This window comes from Talpa occidentalis, unplaced genomic scaffold (assembly GCF_014898055.3).
Source record: "Talpa occidentalis isolate TD23 unplaced genomic scaffold, MPIMG_talOcc4v2.1 talOcc4.2, whole genome shotgun sequence".
Taxonomy (NCBI): domain Eukaryota; kingdom Metazoa; phylum Chordata; class Mammalia; order Eulipotyphla; family Talpidae; genus Talpa; species Talpa occidentalis.
This window is the reverse complement of record NW_023602073.1, coordinates 58,171,719-58,185,985: the sequence shown is the minus strand read 5'-3', so window position 1 is coordinate 58,185,985 and position 14,267 is coordinate 58,171,719. Positions and strand designations below refer to the sequence as shown.

At 41.0% G+C, this 14,267-nt stretch overlaps 1 protein-coding gene across 5 annotated transcripts in view; it reads left to right on the top strand.

Moving 5' to 3' along the window:
- SRPK1 (SRSF protein kinase 1) overlaps positions 1–14,267 on the top strand; it is a 53,611-nt gene that overhangs the window by 193 nt on the left and 39,151 nt on the right. For all 5 annotated transcript variants that reach the window (XM_037519587.1, XM_037519589.2, XM_037519588.2 and 2 more), the window contains exon 2: positions 403–463. In XM_037519587.1, the coding sequence (XP_037375484.1) occupies positions 403–463 (61 nt within the window). The remainder of the gene's footprint in view (positions 1–402; positions 464–14,267) is intronic.

Here is a 14,267-nt window from a genome sequence, read left to right as displayed (position 1 = left end):
GGGGCGTGCAGCGCCCCTCCGCTGAGGTGGCGCCGCCCCTCACCCCCCCGCTTCGGGGCTGCGGGTCCGCGCCCCCCGGTCCGGGCGTCCTTCCGCGCCGGTGGTCAGCGCCCCTTGCGCCCCGCCAGGTCGGCCCGCCGCTCGGGGCCAGGGCAGGGCTGGGCCCTCGGGCGGGGCAGCTCCCTCGCGTCTGCCCCCCGACTCGGCCGGAGCAGCGGCCGGCGCATCCCGCCCGCGCCCGACCCCCGACCGGCCGCCCAGCCGGAGCCCGGGCGCTCGCCCCCAAGCCGCCCCTCAGGCCGGCCGCGCACCCGGGCCTGGCGCCCCTGCCGGGTCTCCACCCTCACCTTGGTCGCCTCCTTTCCTGTGCGTTCGTCCTTCATCCATCCCTCTCTCCTGCAGTGCTTGCGCTCCAGGCCCGAAAGAAAAGGACCAAGGCCAAGAAGGACAAAGCCCAAAGGAAGTGAGTCTTGTACCCCAACATCCCATTCTTTGGATTTCCTCCTGCACCTCCTCAGGTTTCACGTCTTGAGCGTGCACCGGGTCTGGACACCCTGCGGCCCAAGCCACATGGCCCCGGGACGGCCTTGGGGAGCCGCTCTCCATGAACCATGTGGAGGCGAGTTTCTGTTGCTGAAGGCCAGGCCTGGGTCTGAGCAGCCCTAGGCCTGCTGGAAAGGGCTGTTGGAGGAGGACCCAAGCCCGTGCCCAATTGCAGAGAGGCGGCACAAGCTCCCCTAGTTTGGGCCTCCCACCGGAGCTGGTAGATCATTATCAGTCTGTGAACTCTAGTCTTTTTTCCATAACTGCTTCCCAGCGTCTTAACTTGCCTTCTACGTCTGCACGGTAGGCCGGCAGGGAATCCTTGAATGAGTTTTCCGTAATTTGGTCGGCCAACCACCCGCTCCCTCTCATAGGGGAGTGCTTGGAGCTTTCCCCAAGGTTAGTCAACTTCCTGAGCCTGCAGGGCGCCTCGCCTGCTTTGCAATAATGCAGGCAGACCACTGTGCCGACTGCCCGTGCCGGGTCTGCTTGTCTTCAGCCCTCGCGCGGAAGGCAGAGCGCTTTTGGCAGCAGCCTTTGGAGTGGGCTTCGCAGTAGTGACTGTTGATAATTCTGGTTTGATGTGTTCCGTGCCCCATGTCCGGTTTTAACGGCAGGATGCCTGGCTAGGGTTTAGTGGTGTTACGGGAAACACAAAAGTTGGCCACAGCTTAGTAGAAACGCCCTGTAGAGGGCTTCTGCAAGTGAGGTTTAGGCTGCAGAACTTTTATCCTGTGCTAACGTCCAGTAATGAAGGGTCTTGGAAATCAGCATTGTAGACAATTTGTTTTCAGGAAAAAATGGATCATTTTCTTGTTACTTTGCCATTTACTGGATGTTTATGTGATATTGTATGCTGCCTCATTCTCTTTGCACTGATAAAACACATACATGACTTTCCTAGGTTGCCTTTCTGAATGACAGTGCCAGAGGGGTGTGTGTGTGTGTGTGTGTGTGTGTGTGAGTGTGTGTGTTTTGTTTCATTTGTTACCTAATGTTTGAAGAAAGCACATTATGACTTCCATCTGTAGAGCTGAAGTGGTAGGTGACCACACCTCTTGCTCCATTTCTTTTACTGTCTTACTGAAATTTCATATTTTGTAAAGTGTGTGGTGACCAAAGCATTTACATGTAATTTTAGCTTTATGTGTTCGTGTGTTTGCCTCTTGATGATTCATGTATGGATTATTCAAAAACTAGTTTTTAAACCCAGGCCAGTTTAATGAGAACAGCAAGGAGCTAACCTGGTTCTAGTTTGCAGTGGGAATTAAATGTGTGTGTGTGTGTGTGTGTGTGTGTGTGTGTGTCTTAGTATTAGTCTGAATCAACCTATACTTTGGAGGTAAGTCAGTGTGGATGTTCATATGCTTTATTTTTGACATCATAATATTTTTTATTCTGGATTATCTATTTAGACCATATGCTTTGTTTCTAACGCCAAATAAGATAATGTGCTATAGATTATCTGTACTCAGTTCGCTACTCTGGGTATGGACAACCCATACCCAGTTGTATTTGTGTTCTTAATTATTTCCATACTCTAACAAAAGCAAATGAGCAATATAATAATATAGCACTTAACCATTTCATCTTGCACAACTTTGACTCCAGAAAATAATGAGTGAATCACCTTCTTACTTGTAATTTCGGAGGTGCTTCATTTTTGTTTTTGTCTCCCAGTTAAGTAGTCTCAGTCTTTCTTGCTAGTTTGCCTTTCTTTTTTGTTTCTCCAGCTTCCTTTTAAGTAGCTGAAATGTTTAATTAATTTACTTGGTTAGAGTACTATGTCACAAGTTCAAGCCCCACCTGACTCAGGTAACTTGACTCGGTTCCATGACTCTTGACTGAACTCCTGACTTCCAGTCATTTAGCAAAGTAAAGCTCCTGCTAGTTATCAGATTAATCGGGGAGAAGGTCTGAGGAAGAAGCATGCCAGAGAGTTTGAGCTTCAGAGTGAATCAGATTGGGTTTTGAATACTGAATATGCCACTTTTTAGCACTCATATCTTGACTAGTTAAGGAAATATGTATGTTGATATGACTTGTAGCACAGTCATAAATGAAAACTGATCAAGACCAGATTACAAAAACCAAGAATTTAAATAGAAAATTTTAAAAATATCTGGGAGTAAAATGGGTATTAATATCTAGTAATGTAGTCATTAGGTGGTGTGGGTAGAAAGGATTTGCAGTTCTCTGACTTTTACAGCTCTTGAAGCTGGAACCTTAATATACTAGAGGTGAAATGATACACCACTAGAGCCGGTCGCATGATGAGGTAAAACTGAAATTAAGGACTTCTGCCTTCCAGCTTAGTGCTCTGTATGGTTTATTTCCTTTGGGTTCTTTCGCTGTGCTGAAAGATTTGACTTTAGGAATTTTTAGTTGTCTTAGTTGAATTTCTTCTCCATTTCACCTTTTCAGGCTCTGTACTCTTATTTACTACATTAGCTAGTTGGTGGTTGTCACTCTTACTTTATATCAATAGATTTGGAAATGGGGATTTGCTAGATTACTCCCCCAGAAAATGTAAAAAGCTAGAATTCCAACCTAGGTCTGATATCCCTCAAAGCCCTGAATACTAATCAATGCTGTCTCCAAGTGACAGTTCTTTTAGTGTGTCTGAAGATAAATAAGGTAGAGCTTGAGTGAACTGACTTCTCAGTAATGGACATAAATGCCTGGATGTTTTTAGGTGCCCTTCCATGGCCACTGGCTATGTTTCTAAAAGGTCACAGTGTACTCACTCCCTTTAACTATTTAGTTTCCAAGATGTATATCAATAGCTGTGTGCCTTTATCTGTCTGTCATAACCTTGAATAAGAATACATTTAATCTATTCTTAAAGTACACTTAACTGTACTTTGGAAATCTGTTCTATGTCAGTTTCTTATAGGGCACCCTTTTTTTTTTTTTTAAGTCTGCCTTTTTTGTAAGTCTTAGAAATGGTTTCTTATCAGGACACGAGAGAATAGCTTCTTTCATTACATTAAATGGATGTACCTTAATTAAGTTTATTAATCAACACATACTTTCTAAGATGAAAATGATATTGTTGGGTATACCTTTTTCCATTTAACATTACCATGAATATTTTTCATAGTATTAAATATTACATATCATTTTAAATGGTCCACTGTCAGCTGACTCCAGTTTTTCACAGTGCACGGGGAAGATGAATCTTTTGGATAATCATTGTTCACATCAGATTTTCTTAGGTTCAAGTCTTAGAAGTGATACTACTGGCATGTAACATTTTAAAGATTTTTTTTAATTCATATTGGCACTGTATTCTTCAGAAAGAGAGTTACCCAGTTTAACCCTGATTCACTAGTTTGTGAATGCCTACCATGTCCCAAGCGCTGTTTTCCATCCTTTTGATATGATACATCAGTGAAAAAAAAGTCTGCCTATAGGAGCTTTATTTTAATGAGGAAAGGCAGAATAAGCAATAGACTTAACTAAGTAGTACATTAGATGATAAGGTAGAAAAATAGAGGAGGATAAGAGGGGTTGAGAGCTGGGAATGAGGGGGTAGTTTTAAATGGAGTGCAGAAGGTCTCTCGTGAAGGTGCTGAAGGAGGCCTGCTCTCGCAGAGTATTGGGTGTGGGAATGTTCCTGCAGCTCCTGGTTAGCCACCTGAACTGGGCAGTGTTACTTGGGAAAGCTTTCCCAAATCTGATCATCTCTAAGGCACCTTTTTTTTTTTCTTTTACTTATTCTTACTTAATTTCTTTTATTACCAATTGGGTTGACCATTTGGGAGATAAATGTATTGTATCCAAAAATACATGTATTTTTATATTGCATTGTTCATCTTTTCTTGATTTTAAGAGCTGTTTGTTAAGCCTGTACCATTTATTATGTGGACAGATTTGTGTTTCTCAGCTTTTTGTTAGGGTTTCAAATTTCATTTATAATACATTTTTGACATAAATTTTTTTTTAATTGCTAAGCTCTTGCATTTTACTGTTGAAAGTTTTAATGTCAGCTATCATTTTAATTGATTGTGTTTAAAGTATGTACTTGAAGGGGCTCTCTTTGTGGGTAGTAAGTATGTCAGTCTTATATAAAGTTTGTACTTGAAAAATTCAATTTCTAAAATTGCACTTGTCAAAAAAATTTTCTTGTCCTCTTTTCTTCCTCAGTAATTTGATGTATGTTAGTAAATTTTGCTTCCATTAATGTTTCACTGCAGTGAGACATAGAGACTTGCCATGTTACCATATTCCTTTAGATTACTTGAAACCAGCAACTTGTTCAAGTGCTAAAGTGGTATACTTAGGGACACCTTTCTTCAAAATGAAGGAAAAGATAGCTGTTCAATTAGAATCAGTTTTTATTATATTCTTTAGACTTGGTGGCATAAGTACACATTTTTCTGCATTTCGTTAGTCTTTGCTCCATGTTCCCAAATCATCTCTACCATTAATACACTTACCTTGGAAAATAAGTTCGTTTTTATTTGGGCTGAAGTATTAATTAAATGCTTCACTGTAACTGAGTTAATTCCAAACAAATAAGAAAATCCAGATAGATGAGAATTTTAAAACTCTTCCAGGTACAGTGCAAATAGTTTAGTTAAGAAGAATAGATAGGTGGATATATTTATTATCAAATTTTTAAAAATTGTTAAATTTAAGATGTTGTTTGTTTTTAAATACACTATATTATGTACCATTAAGAAAAAATACTCCCAGTTAAACTGACACATGCTTGACCAGATGTGTCTTTCTTGATTTTAGAGATGTAAAATGGTGGGAGAAATATTCATGCTTGAATTTGTGAAATGCATTAAGTTCGATGATATGTAGAATTGGCAGCATTGTTGCCTTCTAAAAAATATTTTTGTGGAAAATTTAAAATACATACAAAATGAGAAAATAAACTTTTGTGTATCCATCTTACCTTCAGCAGTTATCAGTTGTAACCAACATTATTTCATCTATGTATTTGCTACCTACTCACCTCTACCTTTTACTTATTTATTTTTTTGTTTATGCAAGCACTGGGTACAGTCAGAAGCACGGGAAGGTGAGAGAATTCACCAGAGCCAGAGCAGGGAGCAGAACAGGCAGACTGACGAAGTACACTGCTGAGGGGAGCAGCAGGACAGCAGGAGAAGTCTGCGCACCATGTGGGACCCTCGCTGGCAGCCAGGGTTCAAAGGGAGCTGCAGAGGCTGCGGTCAGCTTTGCAGCCCAGCATTCAACCGCTGTGCCACCAGGGAGGCCCACGCCACCAGGGAGGTCCTCTCCTCTATCTTTTAAAGCAAATCCCAGACAGCATTTTGTGCGGTATGGACTCTTAGTTTTTAAAAACAGTACTATTATCCGCAAAGGGTTAAGATGCAACCTATGAACCTAGGGGCAGCCACTGCAGCATGAGTTCGATCCCCGGCCGGCCAGGGAGCAACCAACATGGCGCAGCAGACCTCTCCTGGCTCACCCACTGGTCCCCTCAGCAGTGTATTTCAGTCAATCTGCCTGTTCGGTCCCCCACTCTGTCTCCGGTGACTCCTGTCATACCCCTTACCCCACACCTCTGGTCTGTACTCCAGTTCTTGTATGCATAAATAAATCTTAAAAAAAAAAAAAGTACTATTATCACACCGAAATTCTTAAAAATCAAGTCTTTAATATAAAACATCCAATTAGTGGATATTGCCCTGCTAATTTTAAGTTTCATCTATAGGTTTTCCATGGATTTTTTTTTTTCCTTTGTTCCTTTGCAATTTTTTTTTCCCCTGGACTGGAGGTAGTCTTGTATGTTTCTATCAGAAGGCACCTACAGCCTGGTTGTCTCTTTTTGTGTGATTTTTAGTGCCCAGTGATCATTGTCTACATCATTATTTTATTTAAGATTGCAAAGTGGTATTATTCCATAATTTATTAATTATAATACTTCTATAAAGAAAACCTTCATTTCTGGTTACCCAGAGAAACAGTTCTATATATAGGGAAAACAGTAAACCCTTTTATTTTCCAGTTTTCAAAATAATGGATTCCTAGCATTCTTCAAAATGACAAATTAATATTTGATTATAAACTCACTAATTTATATTGTGGTTCAGTCATTCATGGTTGAGGGAGTTTTTAATATGCTTTTTGGAAGTAGAATTTGCATACATAAAGTTCTCCTGTTTCAAGTGTACAATTCAGTAGTTTTTAGTATGTTCAGAGTTGTGTAACCGTCACCATAATCTAAGTTTGAAATGTTCATTCTCAAAAGAAACCCTACGCCCACTAGCAGTCTTTCCTCATTAACAGTTCCTCTTCTCCAGTCCTCGGCAACCATTAATTTACTTCCTATCTCTATGGGTTTGTCTATTATGAGCATTTCATATAAAGGAATCACACAATATGTGGCATTTTGTGACTGACTTTCTTAACTTACAGTGTTTTCAGTATGTTTGCATGTTGTAATATGTGTAGTTATTTATTGTCCTGTCTTTGGCCGATTGGAGTCTCTTCATGATGACTGAGTCAGTGTGAGGCATCTTTGGTAATTTTTTTTGCTATCTGGTAAGACAATTTGTCCAGACCTCTACATTTTCTGCCCTAGACCTTTTTTCTTTTAAAAAGAGACCTTTGGGGCCTCCCCGGTGGCGCAGCGGTTGAGCGCTGGGTTGCGAAGCTGCCCGCAGCCTCTGTGGTGCCGGTTCGATCCCCAGCTGCTCCCCGGCCACCGAAGGAGGGTCCCACATGGCGCACAGACCTCTCCTGCCGCCCGCTGCTCCCCTCAGCAGTGTACTTCAGTCCTTCTGCCTGCTCTGCTCCCCGCTCTGGCTCTGGTGAATTCTCTCACCCTCCCGCGCTTCTGACTGTACCCAGTGCTTGTATAAACAAAACAAACAAACAAACAAATAAATAAAACATGCCTCAAAAAAAAAAAAAAAGAGACCTTTGGGCCTCCCCTGGTGGTGCAGGCGCTTGAGTGCAACGCAGCTCTGTGAAGCTATCCGCATCTGGGGTGCTGGTTCGATCCCGGCCGGCCAGTGAGGGTCCCACATGGAGTGGCAGATCTCTCCTGCTGCACCCACTGCTCCCCTCAGCAGTGTATTTCGTCAGTCTGCCTGTTCTGTTCCCTGCTCTGTCTCTGGTGAATCCTCTCACCCTCCCGCGAATCTGGCCTGTACCCCAGTTCTTGTATAAATAAATAAATCTTTTTAAAAATGAAAATAAAAAGAGACCTTTGAGTGGGATTGGTATTTGGAGGTCTTAATTTAGGCACTTCAGGTGCTTGTTGTTACTGAGTTAGTCATTATTTCTAGGCCTTTTTTTTTGTTTTTATGTGATTCTCTAGTATGCACAGCTATTTTGACCTTTTTTAAACCATTGTAAATGGAAGTTACAATGGCTAAAATGGAAGGATTTGAACTACAACCTGCCATAGAGTCTTTCCGGGAGGGTTAGACATTCGTTGGCTACCTTCTCCTGAAGTTACAGTAAACATAGTTGTGGAAGAGTCCTGCACGTCTATGTGCCTTTTACTGGAGGTTTAACTTTGGGAATTTGGCAAAGACCGGTAGATTAGCCATGAAGACCCGAGTATCCAGCTTTCAACTACTTTAACAAGTAGTTGTTTTTTTTCAGAAAATTTATTAGAAACCACAAAATAATTTAAATATACTTTGTTTTCAGAGAAGTTTGGTAGCACTGAGCACAGAAGAGTTGGTGGGAGTTAGATAAATAAAATGATGTTCATTTGTATCAGTGATATGCTTTTAGGTTTTATTGTTTTTTTTTTTTTTTTTAAGATTTGTTTATTTATGCATACAAAAGCTGGGGTGTAGGCCAAAGGTAGGGGCGCTAGGTGAAAGGATTCACCAGAGAGGCAGACTGGCTGAAATACGCTGCTGAGGGGAGCAGCAGGCAAGACAGGAGAGGTCTGCTGCAACATGTGAATTAGCTACCTGGTTGGGGATCAGTGCTGCAGTGGGTGTGGATGGTTTCACAGGGCTGAGACTTAACCCCTTGCACCACCAGGGAGGCCCCACTGTGCTTTTAGTTGTATAGATGAGGTCCAGATATAAGTCATTGCTATTAGGTAGTAAATTTATTGGTGCATTAATTGCCTTGGACAATAGATGGATATTTCAGGATAGCTCAAGAAGGTTGAGAACATTTAAAATGTGTTTTAGCTACCATGTGAGTCACCAGTAGTAGTGAACAGGCATCAGTGCCATGAAGTTTGATATTGTATCTTGAGTCATGTTGATGATCTTTATACATTTATTTAGGTTATTCAAATTCTAAATTCTTTCTTCTGAGTGGCTAGGCCATTTAAAGGAGGCCACTAGTCCTGTTGGGGGTGGCCTTGTGAACTTTTTATTTCATGAAATACTAGAGTAGCCTTATTTTGTAATTGATTATAAATTTATAGATAATTGTACCTTCTCATTCTTTGCTTTTAATGTGCTGCTCTTCAACCTGTGGATGTTCTTGGCTGTCCTTTCAACCAGAGATGTCAGATTCTTTCCACTCAAAACTCACTTGATACTAGTTTTCCCTTATGATTTCCTGTGTCTTTAAAAATAGATTTAAAAGGAATTGTACTAAGCATATTCCTTTGCTGGTATTAAGAATGTGATGGGGGCCTCCCCTGGTGGCACAGTGGTTGAGCTCTGGGTTGCGAGGCTGCCCGCAGCCTCTGCAGTGCCAGTTCAAAAACCGGCCACCGGCAAGGGTCCCACCAAAAAAAAAAAAAAAAAGAATGTGATGGGAAAATTCAGTTGCTCATGTTTCCAAGAGTAAGCATAATATAGGTGTATGCTCCTGTACCAAAAAAGAACTTGTGCATTTGAACCACACAGTCTCAGGTTCCAGTTTGCTCCCAACACCATTGTTACATGAACTTGAACAATGTCTTTGACTCCCCTGAGTCTTGAGTTGCTGATGGCGAGGTTCTGAGGATGAAATTGCATGAGTCTCTACCCCAGTGCTGGGCTGGAGTCAAGTCCTCTGGTGACTCTTGCCCATGCTTTTTCCCTTAGTCTCGGTGGGTTTACCTTTGACTTTATGTGACATTTCTTGCTACTATTTATGTATCAAACTAATGGTTTTAACTCCTTTGTTGGAATTTTCTACGCGTATATCTGTATCATATCTAGTTTGGGGTATAGTTGCCTAAAGATCAGAGATAGCTTTATATTTAATTTGTAATTTAGGCACTCAGAAATTAGCGTTGCCAAACCCTACCTTTAGTCTAGGATTACTGAGTTGAGATTACTACTGAATATGTCTTGGTGGTTAAATTCAGATAAAATTAGATATGTAAAGGATTATGTTAATTTCAAAAAAGAAATTATCTGTCAGAAAAAACATATGCGCAAAAGGCAGTGGGTGCAATTTAACATTTATTGAGCTCCACTGTGTGTAGGTGCTGGGACTTAAAAATAATATCTTATTAAATGTTTGCGTCAGATCAGGTACTCCAAAAGGGATACAATGACAACCTAAAATACAGTCCTTCCCCTCAATGGTGGTATAATATCTTAATGGAGAGAAGTATACAAGTAAGGTTTTCTTTTATCCATGTTAGTTTGCTGGGGTTACTGTAACAAAGTACCACAAACTGGGTGGCTCACACAACTGAAATTTACTGTCTCATTGTTCTGGAGGATAGAAGTTCAAAATCAGGTGTTAGCAGGGTTGTCACCTGAGAACTAAGAGAAGGGATCTGCCTTAGGCCTCTCATCCTAACGTGGATGATAATGGCTGTCTTCTCCCTGTGTCTGTGTATCATCTTCCATCTATGCTTGTCTCAATCTATAAAAAATGTATAAAATTTTTTTTATAAGTACACCTTTTTAATAAAAATTCACTAGTTGTTGGGCCTCCCCGGTGGCGCAGCGGTTGAGCGCTGGGTTGCGAGGCTGCCGGCAGCCTCTGCAGCGCAAGTTCGATCTCCGGCCACTCCCCGGCCACCGGAGGAGGGTCCCACATGGCGCGCAGACCTCTCCTGCCGCCCGCTGCTCCCCTCAGCAGTGTACTTCGGTCCTTCTGCCTGCTCTGCTCCCCGCTCTGGCTCTGGTGAATTCTCTCACCCTCCTGCGCTTCTGACTGTTCCCAGTGCTTGTATAAATGAATAAATAAATCTTTAAAAAAAAAAATTCACTAGTTGTATTGCATTAGGACTCATCATAATGACCTCATCTTAATTAGATTACTTCTACAAAGAGTTTGTTTCCAAATAAAGTCACATTCTAAGACACTGTGGGCTGGAGGAGACATCCTTTAACCCACAAAACAGTCCCTAGAAAACATTTTTGTAAATTAGGGTATCCTCCAATTCTCCTACCTCCAAGACAGAAATTGAAGGCTAAAATTTATATGTAAATAAACTAGCCTTTCTAAGATGTTTTTTCCAGTCAGCTTTTAGTTTGTCTTTGAAGCCAGACATTAGTTCTTCCCCCTGAACTTGTTTTATTTTGAATCATTCCAAATTAAACTCCAATGCTCACCTCTTTATTCAGATGTCACAAACCTATTTAAAATAACACCCCAGTACTTAACTTTTCTTTATAATCCTCATAGCCTGACATTATAGACCTTGTATCAGTCTCCTTACCACCTCATGCTGGAATGTAAACCAAGGTCTTTTCCCCTCCTTCATGGCTATAATTTCCAGTGTCTTCAAAAGTGCTTGGCATACCCAAAGCCCTGCTTTTGTCGGTTCACACTGCTGCTTAGCTCTTGATAATTCCCACTTAAATGACAGGAGTGGTAGGGGAGTGCAGTGCGATTACCCTCAATCACTTCAATTGAAGAATGGTGAGTAGTAGCTAAAGGTAAAAGAGAAGGCATTTGGGACAGACAGTGAGCAAAATAGTCTATTTACATGTACCTTACACTTTGGGGAGTGTGAAGAGTAAAAATAAAATGTCAGGTATGGAAGAAAAGGGGACTAGGGAAGGTACTTGGCAACTGCTGCTTTATGAATCAGGGAAATTCTCTGTAAAGGCACCAACCCTCCCACCACCCCCTTTTGTGGGTCATTTTGATTGAGGTAATCACACTGTATGATTTAGGGGATAGGTTCACACCTTTTCAGACCACGTTGTGGTCTGTCACCACAACACATTCACCAGCAAAACACCCATGATCTTCTATGACTTTAATACAAATTAGGCCAGAGAGGGGATGAATTTGGAAGGCGATGAAAATTCATATCATGTAAGGTTTTGTTTTAAAAGATCTAATTATGCATACAAGACCCAGGGGACAGGCCAGAGGTTCAGGGGGTGAGAGTATTCACCAGAGACAGTGGGGAACAGAACAGGCAGACTGACTGAAATACACTGCTGAGGGGAGCAGCAGGTGAGACAGGAGAGGTCCGCTGCACCATGTGGGTAGCTCCCTGGCCAAGGCTTGAACTCATGCTGCAGTGGCTGTGGATAGCTTCATAGGTTGCGTCTTAACCCCTTGCGCCAACCAAGGAGGCCCATGTAAGGTTTTGTAGACCAGTGTGCAAATGCCTTTTTGAGTGTGGTGATTGCCTAGTATTAGTGCTTTGTTGTTGTTGTTTTTTTTACTTGATAGTATATTTTTATTTAGCTTGTTTTTACAAATTTCTTTTTTAAAATTTGATTAATTTTTTATTTTATTACATTGTTGTTCATTTTTAAACAATATTTGCTTCCCCCCAACCCCCCAGGTGCAGTCCCCACAGAATTTCCTTCCCCAGTGCACCTGTGCACCATCACCTCAGTCCCCTGTGCTCCTCCCTCCCTCCCTCTGATCCCTCTCCCTCCTCCTCCCCTGCAGGATGTCTCTGATTTATAACTGTTTTTGCTTTGTTGTGTTTTGTACTGTTATTTTCTTTTTACACTGATGTCTTATTTGGTTCCCCTATATTCCTGCTACAAGTGCTTTGTTAAAGATAAGGTTTTTCTGTTTGTTTTTAAAGTATAGTTCATTGTAAGGTGCCTGCAGTTCCTGTGGGATTAGAAGAGCACAGCATGCCATCTAGTGGTTGTTGTCATAAATGTGTGTGAGCCTTCCAGAAAATGAATAGGCTCTGCAGAAGTTTGTGTTGCCAGCCCAGTTGTATAAAGGGAAAATGTTGATGCCTGGAAAAACCTTTGTTAATGAACTATTTGAGAGTAAGTTATAGACATTGTGTCCTTTACATCTAAATACTTAATTAACATTTCTTTAGAGCAAAGGAAATATATAACCAAAGTATAATTAGCAACAGGAAATAAAGCATTGATTTAATTTTATTATTTAATCTAGATCTTATTCAAATTTTGCCAGTTGTTTCAATGATCCTCTCTATAGAAAAAAAATTTCTGATTTAGCATCTAACCCAGGATCATGCGTTATATTTTGGTTTTGTATCTTAATCTAAAGCATTTCCATAACCTGCTTTTGTCTTTCTTGATGCTGATCATTTTGAAGAACATATTCCATTTATTTTCTAGCATGTCCCACTATTGGACTTTGTTTCCTTGTGAAGTAAATTGTATTTTTATTTAGGTTGTTTTTACAAATTTCTTTTTTTTCTTTTTTAAAATTTTATATTTTTTTTACATGTTCTTTTTTTTAACTTTTTTTTAAGATTTATTTATTTATACAAGCACTGGGTACAGTCAGAAGCGCGGAAAGGTGAGAGAATTCACCAGAGCCAGAGTGGGGAACAGAACAGGCAGAGTGACGAAATACACTGCTGAGAGAAGCAGGAGACCCGGCAAGAGTGGTCTGTTGCGCCATGTGGGACCCTTGCTGGCGGCTGGGGATCTAACAGGCACAGCAGAGGCTGTGGGCAGCTTCGCAGCCCAGCGCTCAACCGCTGCACCACCAGGGGAGGCCCACATTGTTGTGCATTTTTAAACAATATTTGCTTCTCAATATTTCGTGTGTCATATCTGGAGACACATTTTATCTGTGGCAGTATTGGTGATAATACCTTTGTAACTTTTGATCACTTAAAGTGGTGACTACCTTCAAAATATAATTTCCCCTTTTGCATTCTGGAAGTTATTTGTGGGGAGATACTTGAAATTTTACTGCTTTGTCATCTGTTGTTGATTCTTGCCTAAATCAGTTATTAGTATGACTGCAAAACGGTGAATATCTGGTTCTGCTATCTCCTGTAGTTATTGGTCAGCATTCTGTCAGAACATCCTTTTTCACTTACTCTTCATTATAATCTTCATTGGTATGAACTGATGGAGTCTATTTTATTCAGTGAGTTTTCATCTATAACTCATTATTTTGATGCTCAAGTTCTTCTATAGTTGGCTCTTTTAAGCTGAAGTGTAATAATAAGGATGTGGTGGTACTGCCCTATCAGGTCATTAAAATGTTATGAAATTATAATGCTTAAAATTTCTTGCTATTAATTCTTGAGTAGATCATACAGTGGAATTGAATAAAGAGTTTAGAAAGAACCAGATGCATTGGAATTTGGCACCGTAAAAGAAAAGTTATATTCTTGCCCTGTTCTTAACAAGATTAAAGATTTAAACATTAAAAGAGAATCCATTAAAAAAGGTATGAAAGCTAAAAATAAAATAATCTAGGAGTAGGGCAAACCTAAGGATCACCAAAAACTATGTATATAAAGATGATATATCTTGTCACATAAGAGGGGAAAATGTGTGGCAAAAGGGAAGAATTACCTTACGTCAAAACCAAGCTTAGGGCCTCCCTGGTGGCGCAGCGGTTGAGCGTTGGGTTGCAAAGCTGCCCATGGCCTCTGCAGCGCCAGTTCGATC